Genomic DNA, 8,832 nt, shown 5'->3' with positions numbered 1-8,832 from the left:
AGAGAGAGAGAGAGAGTGTGTGTGGATGGGTGGATGGGTGGATGGGTGTGGGATGGGTGTATCACTACTACTACAATAGAACAGTGCATATAACAGCCCGTGGTGGGATCTAGCTCAGTCGGTAGAGCGCTTGCCTTAGGTTTTTTCGTCGCATGATCGAACCTCCTCGGTTGGCACATAGTCTAATTGTGTTTTGCTCCGTCCCAACCAAAGATCGTGGTATGTGCTGTCCTGTTTGTGAGAAAGTGCATATAAAAGATCCCTCGCTGCTAATGGATTTTTTTTTAGTGAATTCCCTCTGAAGAACACGAGTAAAAATAATTAAATGTTTAACAACCAATAGCCGATGATTAATAAATCAATGTGCTCTAGTGGTATCGTTAAACAAAACAAACTTTAAATACTAGTAACAGAGAGATGGCGGCCTCGGCTTTAATTTCCAATAGTCACCCGAGTTAAATACAATACCTGGGCGTCAACTAGATACCAGACATAATGAACCTGTTTCGAACCTGATCCTAATTACGTGAACACACGGAGATAAAATCAGGTACAGGTATACATGGTAGGCTGGAAACCTTGCTATAAAATTAAACCGTGAAAAGTAGATCAATTAACGTTATATTCGCTATAGAGACCGGACATATTTATAACACTTGATGCAAGGGAGCACCAGCAGCCCGACCGGGGCCGTTAACAGGTGGAGGGTGGTATGGTGCTATGGAATTTGGAATGTCCCGTAGGATTATAGCCAAAAAGAAATGGTGCGCATTTTTATTTAACGACGCCACTAGAGCACATTGATTTTTTCTTATCATCGGTTATTGGACGTCAAACATATGGTCATTCTGACACTGTTTTTTTTTTTTTTAGAGGAAACCCGCTGTCGCCACATAGGCTACTCTTTTACGACACGCAGCAAGGGATCTTTTATTTGCACTTCCCACAGGCAGGATAGCACAAACCATGGCCTTTGTTGAACCAGTTATGGATCACTGGTCGGTGCAAGTGGTTTACACCTACTCATTGAGCCTTGCACTCAGGGTTTAGAGTCGGTATCTGGATTAAAAATCCGATGCCTCGACTGGGATCCGAACCCAGTACCTATCAGCCTGTACACCGATGGCCTAACCACCGACGCCACAGAGGCCGGTTTTTTTTTATGAAGGAAGTTAGGCGCAATTTTGAACGGTCCGTCAAAAAGTAGAAAAGGAGCTACCTATAGTTTTGGAATTTAGTATGCCGAGAGTAGCTTGTTAAGTGGACCTAGTTGGTGTTGAGGTGTCTGCCTAGGTTGCCCATAGGGGCCGTTAAAAGAGCCTGGGGCCTTATTCACAACGGTCTCTTAGGCTCTGCTAGACAACAAAGCATCCTCTTTACAAGTCTTTTAGCATTGCACTGTGAGATCGCAAAGTTGCAAGAGTTTTGTGAATTAGGCCCCTGATCTGTTCAGATCGACGCAATCAGCGATTATGTTCTTTGTATTGCCTACGGGGCAGGGCGTAGCTCAGTGGTAAAGCGCTCGCTGTGAGTGCGATCGGTCTAGGATCGATCCCTATGCACCGTCGGTGGGCCCATTGGGTTATTTCTCATTCCAGCCATTGGACCACGACTGGTATATCAGGTGCCATGGTATGTGTTATCCTGCCTGTGGGATGGTGCATATAAAAGATCCCTTACTATATGTCGAAATTACCAAATGTTTGACATACAATAGCCGATGTTTGACATGCAATAGCCGATGATTAATAAATCAATGTGCTGTAGTGGTGCTTAACTTTAACTTTTTCCATTGCCTTTGTATTTGGCGAGTCTCACACCCACCCATTTTCTTTTTTTTACATAATATATGGGGAAATAAGAAAAAAAAGAATACCACACCACACACACACACACACACACACACACACACACATGTACACTGTTTTATATTCAGGGCGGACTTCTTATAATATATATCCGTGTCATTAAAAATCATATCATTATCTTGTACACATCTTTACGCCTATCGCCCACCGTCAAAACCGCTCAAATAATACAAATGAGTGTACCCAACGCAGAAAGCAACACAACACAGAGGGGAGAAAAAAAACCCACCCTTACTCTGACAGTAATAACAATCTTGCAACGAAAGCCTTTTGTTTTGAGAAAACAGAATGTTGTGTTTCCCGAGATAGATTCGTCTGTCACCCATTTCGCGATAAAAGAAGACGAATAACCGATATTATCGCCCGGATAAGATAACATCGCGAGATAGTGCAGATAACGGGCTCCGCATACATAATTTGAGTCATCTGCGCTGCGATTCGCCCGACCATGGAGATTAGATTTAAAGATAGATGTGCCATATTCCGCCTCGTGTTGCAGTCCGCCAGTCGGATAATGCGGTCGAACCTAACGCACGTTTATCGCTTTATTACGGCTGTAAATTATTTTCTTTAAGTTTTAATATATCTAGAGCGTTTATGGTCCTTACTAAAGGAGGGGTCACCGCGCACCCAGAACTAGCGAGGTCAGTGTGTCGTTGCGCACGGTGACCCGAGGATACATGTGGATTTCTCAGCGGCGGTGCCGCGCATTTCAAGACGTCCAAACGGCGGAATGTCACGAAGGAAGCAGTCTAACCCGAAACCTCTGAAAAGTGAGTACCAGTCTTTGCGACGTCTGCTAGTTGTCGTGTCGTGTTGTCAATGTTTTCATTGATGACGTGGTTGGTGTTGTTGGCGGGGGTTTTCTTCTGTTGATGGGGCAAACGTTTACCACGGGATGTGTGTCCTTCCGCTGTGTGTGCCATAGAGCATAGTCCATTTGGTTTGTTTACCTTCGGTGTGCTTGGGCGAATCGACGACTCAGTAGGGTAGGTGCGTTGTAAGAAGAAACATTAAATCCATGTTTACACATTTTAGCTATTAAATTATGTATTAGTCACAGTTGCCACTATTTGCACGAACATACTATTTTACCAACCTTAGATTGACACGTACACCTTACTCCACGGTGATTATTACCCCGGTATTTATATTTGAAAACTGTACACACACATGCACACGCACGCACGCACGTACATACATACACGTGCACACACAACGTTGACACACTCCGCCCCTCCATGACTCAGTCTTATTGAATTTGTGAAGATACATCTAATGAAAACCGAAAGAATAATCTGTATGAACCTTCCTGCATGATGTGTAACAACTGATACGATAACTACATATAAATCAGGTTCAATTGTCTTAGGAAAACGAGAGAGAGGAGAGAGAGAGAGAGAGAGAGAGAGAGAGAGAGAGAGAGAGAGAGAGGAGGAGAGAGAGAGAGAGAGAGAGAGAGAGAGAGAGAGAGAGAGATGGGAGAGAGAGAGAGATGGGAGAGAGAGAGAGAGATGGGAGAAAGATGGGAGAAAGATGGGAGAGAGAGAGAGAGAGAGAGATGGGAGAAAGATGGGAGAGAGAGAGAGAGAGAGATGGGGAGGAGATGGAGAGAGAGGAGAGAGAGAGAGAGAGAGAGAGAGAGAGAGAGAGAGAGATGGGAGAGAAAGAGAGGAGAGAGATGGAGAGAGAGAGAGAAGAGAGAGAGAGAGAGGAGAGAGAGAGAGAGAGAGAAGAGGGGAGAGATGGGAAAGATGGGAGAGAGAGAGAGAGAGAGAGAGATGGAGAGATGGAGGAGAAAGAGAGAGATGGGGAGAGAGAGAGAGAGAGAGAGAGAATGGGAGAGAGAGAGAGAGAGAGAGAGAGATGGGAAAGATGGGAGAGAGAGAGATGGGAGAAAGATGAGAGAGATGGAAGAAAGATGAGAGAGAGAGAGAGAGAGAGATGGGAGAGAGAGAGAGAGAGAGAGATGGGAGAGAGAGAGAGAGAGAGAGATGCATATTATGTTTTGAGTGGGATATAGTTTTGGATATCGGCGTACAGGCTCCAATTTTTGTAGGTGGGCAGGCTGATTTTCGCCCGAATTAACCGAAAAATGCCCAACTCTTGATTTCAACATTTAAATTCCTATATAGTGTTGCAAATGAATCACCACCCATTATTACATGGATTACAACTAATAGTGTCAGCAGAATGATGGAAATACATAGTGAAAAGGTTTCAGGCCAGCTCATTTTGCCCCAGTATATGCATTGTTTTTGCCCGAATTCGGTAATTTGCTCCAGCACTGGGGGAGCAGTTGCCCACCAAGCTCCCCTCCCCCACGACTCCTACGCCTATGGTTTGGCGATAAACAATCGTGTATATCAGGGCTGTACCCTGATCAAAATCCTAGGTGGGTGGGGGGGGGGTGGGGGTGGGGGAGGAGCACTACTTTTTATAAGCAAATGAAACACTATACAAATTAAACCCTGAGATGTGTATGCTATTTTCTAGAATAAAAAAAGAAAAAAGTGAGATTATCACGGGGCAACTGATCCCCCTGCCCCGAGGAGGGTACGGCCCTGTATATGCTTATACATGTAATACAAACTGATGTGACCCCTACGTTATGTACGTCATATATGTATATATTGTATATATTGTTGTCTGTGTAGTATTCAGTACATTGACACATGGTAACAGTTGGCACACGTGCTAACAGATCTGACAAGATTGACATCATTTATAGTCTGAGGGCCTGATCCTCTCTCTCGATCACAATCACCAACAACGCCCTTTATATGCGACTGCTTAGTTATTATTTAACTAGTTTTCGTTCAGTAATTAATTCAAGGCCTCTGAAAATTGCGAGAACGATCGTTTCGTTCGCGCATCGCTCGCGCAAATCTATTTTAGCGTAATCTATTTTTCGTTTTCGCAGTAAATTTAGGGCGTAATTTACAATGACATAATCGGTTACGCAAAAAGGAAATGGGTTGCTTTAATTTTTTTGCGTATCCCATAAATGAGCCAATATTATTATTATTTTTATTAATATTACATGTTTTGTAAATGGTTACCAGACTAGTACCCGAGTATATACATGTCTGATTTAATCTGGGGTCATATAAAAGAAAAGAGGAAGGACAAACAAGATGAGAGAAAAGAGAAAATAGGAGACAGCTATCGTACTATCACGCTGACTCGCCCGGTGTATATATTTCTGTTTCTTGTTCGCTGTCATCTGTAAAAAAAACCCAGCTACCATCGTATTTGTAGATGTTTAACTAAGGACATAACTCATTTTTATTCCTTATCATCAAAATATTTTTTTTGTTATTCATCATTAAAAAGGTAAACTCGAAGAGCCCATTCTTTATCTAATGTTTCTTATTTGCATTTTTTATGTAGAGTAAATCTTTCTATGTCAAACGGTTTCTTTTCCTTTTTTTCAATACATTTTTAACAGCAGTGATTTCTAGAAAATAAATATGTATCTTCGTACGATTAACAATATATTTCATGTTGATCATTAACCAGTTAAAAAAGTTTTAACTCCGTTACATTTTTCATAATAATTAATCATACAAAACATAACATTATTTTTGTTAAATTTAATTATAATACCAGTTTTACTTATTAATTAGTTTTATAGTGTTGCAATACTATACAAACAACACTCATTTGACTCACAGAATGAGTGATATATAACAAAATAGATCAGTAGCTATACTTCGGTGTATTGAAACCATACTAAATTTGAATACTTAAAGGAACTGTCACGAGTTTACAATTTACGATATACAAAGCCTTTATGATGACTAAAAATTATCAATGTCTGTATAAACAAGTTTGTTTTGTCGTCCTAATGTTTTTAATAGCTCAAACAAAATTTTACCTTCCAATCATTTCATACGTACGAAAAAATATATATTACGAAAAAAAAAAAAAGAGAAAAAAAATTGTTGTTGCAAACATTAGCAAACGGGCGCAAACATATTGGATATACAGACACTGATATTCTCTGTTAGTCGATATATCTTAAACTGGCTGCAAGCTCCGGACAGTCTATTAAATGCACTGGGACGGTAGTAAATGTAAGTGATATTGTTTCCAGTCACTGGGACGGTATTACATGTATATGATATTGGTCCCAGTCACTGGGACGGTAGTACATATATATGATATTGGTCCCAATCACTGGGACGGTAGTTAATGTATGTGATATTGGTCCCAGTCACTGGGACGGTAGTACATGTATGTGATATTGGTCCCAGTCACTGGGGCGGTAGTACATGTATGTGATATTGGTGCCAGTCACTGGGACGGTAGTACATTGTTCACAGTCACTGGGACGGTAGTACATGTATGTGATATTGGTCCCAGTCACTGGGACGGTAGTACATGTATGTGATATTGGTCCCAGTCACTGGGACGGTAGTACATGTATGTGATATTGGTCCCAGTCACTGGGACGGTAGTACATGTATGTGATATTGGTCCCAGTCACTGGGACGGTAGTACATGTATGTGATATTGGTCCCAGTCACTGGGACCGGTAGTACATGTATGTGATATTGGTCCCAGTCACTGGGACGGTAGTACATGTATGTGATATTGTTCCCAGTCACTGGGACGGTAGTACATGTATGTGATATTGGTCCCAGTCACTGGGACCGGTAGTACATCTATGTGATATTGTTCCCAGTCACTGGGACGGTATTACATGTATATGATATTGGTCCCAGTCACTGGGACGGTAGTACATATATATGATATTGGTCCCAGTCACTGGGACGGTAGTTAATGTATGTGATATTGGTCCCAGTCACTGGGACGGTAGTACATGTATGTGATATTGGTCCCAGTCACTGGGGCGGTAGTACATGTATGTGATATTGGTGCCAGTCACTGGGACGGTAGTACATTGTTCACAGTCACTGGGACGGTAGTACATGTATGTGATATTGGTCCCAGTCACTGGGACGGTAGTACATGTATGTGATATTGGTCCCAGTCACTGGGACGGTAGTACATGTATGTGATATTGGTCCCAGTCACTGGGACGGTAGTACATGTATGTGATATTGGTCCCAGTCACTGGGACCGGTAGTACATGTATGTGATATTGGTCCCAGTCACTGGGACCGGTAGTACATCTATGTGATATTGTTCCCAGTCACTGGACGTAAAAATAAAACCTTAGTGTGTATAATTTGATTGTTATTCATTTTGGAGTTAGAGATTTAGGGCTGATTTTACGGCGAATCCTGTGTTTCTTAAACGCGGGTCTTTAAGCATTGTAAATGTATGTAGTTATACGCGTGTAAGAATTTTATACAGGCTTTGTAAATTCGGACATTAAGTTTAATAATTCGTTGCATCCTCTTTGACATTTTAACAACCGTTTTAAGTTTAAACAGAGAATAGGATTGTTTACCTTTTTGAGGTTGTGATCTAATTTATCTAAAGTACTAGTATATATGTATATTTTAAGTGCTTTTGTTAACGAAGCATAGCTTATAAAATGTGTATATGGTATGTTTTTATGAAATGAGCATGCTAAAATATCATCTTGTTCATCAATTATATCGTTTATACTAATAATTCCTATTTGTTGGTGTATTTTTTAATATAGAAATAACTTACGACCAATGAGTATTCTAGTATCTTTTATTCAGCCAAATATTAATACATGAAATATCGTCTACAGTTTGAAGATTATGTTCTTTCTCTGGGTTTTTTTTTTGTCAGCTAAGCTATCCAAAACCTGTTTGCTATTTCATTACTTTTTCTCATTATGTATCGTACTTAGTACTCATATATATATATATATATATATATATATATATATATATATATATATATATATATATACACTCAACAACGAAAGTTTAGCAAATATCTTTTATGACGTCTAAATTTGCCATGGTTGAATACACTTAAAAGAAAACCAGGTCTTTCTGTTGTGTTAAGACAAAGGTTGATGAGTTTGTTATTTGTAAATGGTAAACATTTCAGATGAGAATACTAATTAATAAAAATAGGTTAATTTATAAATGTTATGCCATTTCTTTTAAGATTAGCTAAACTTTCGTTGTTGAGTATATATATATATATATATATATATATATATATATATATATATATGTGTGTGTGTGTGTGTTATCTCATATGTTGATATACCTGTAACCGACTGAAATAGGTTTACCCTCTTTGAATTATCTACAAATAATCTTCTTAGTCATTAACATTTTAAGGCATAACGTTGTTTGAGTTTATCACTTTGATATCTCGTGCTCTATATATAATCTTGAGTTATTAAATCACGTTTTAATTGTTCAGGCTTAATAAACCTGAGCTCTTAATTTTTACCAAATTCGCCATTTAAGAAATTTAAAAATAATCGGCGAATTTTATTTAAATTTAGTGAAATAATATCAAGTAATAAAATTGATATTTTGTTAGAAAATATCCGGGTTTCTACAATTTTAGAAGTTTTAATAGATAATTTGTCTGACGTTTCTGTTCACCCAAAGAGCTATATTGTTCATCCCAGAGGGGACGCCTTTTTTCATACTATGGAATTTACTACAAGTTATTCATTTCTCAGACAATTGTAATCTAAATTGCACACAAAAATAGTAAACAAAATTCTTATTTTAAAAACACTTTTAATTTCTTCTTACGTCAAACGAAAGTTAAATTATTTACCAATTGTTTTTTTGTAGGAGGATGGATGGACTATATATATGTTTATTCTGCCATATTGAATTGAAAATAACCTGTAGTGTACAGAACACTGTATAAATTGTTTTCTAAATAAAAGTACTAATATATTCATTTATTGATAATGTTTAATAGTATTTGCACAAATAATCAATGTCACATATATTACTACCAATCAGAGTTGTAGCCGATTTTACTCCGTAAATATCTAACTCTGTAACGCACCGTGAACTTTGACACGGAACTCGTTGAT

At 39.0% G+C, this 8,832-nt stretch overlaps 1 protein-coding gene across 1 annotated transcript in view; it reads left to right on the top strand.

Moving 5' to 3' along the window:
• Positions 1-2,393: 2,393 nt before the first annotated feature.
• Positions 2,394-8,832, top strand: part of LOC121389572 (zinc finger protein ZFPM1-like) — a 48,285-nt gene continuing 41,846 nt past the window's right edge. Inside the window, exon 1 of the mRNA XM_041521247.1 lies at positions 2,394-2,641. Within this exon, the coding sequence (XP_041377181.1) occupies positions 2,602-2,641 (40 nt within the window). The 5' untranslated portion in view covers positions 2,394-2,601. The remainder of the gene's footprint in view (positions 2,642-8,832) is intronic.

The sequence above is a fragment of the Gigantopelta aegis genome, chromosome 14 (genome assembly GCF_016097555.1).
Source record: "Gigantopelta aegis isolate Gae_Host chromosome 14, Gae_host_genome, whole genome shotgun sequence".
Classification (NCBI taxonomy): domain Eukaryota; kingdom Metazoa; phylum Mollusca; class Gastropoda; order Neomphalida; family Peltospiridae; genus Gigantopelta; species Gigantopelta aegis.
The sequence above is the reverse complement of the archived record's forward strand: the minus strand, read 5'-3'. Positions and strand labels throughout refer to the sequence as shown.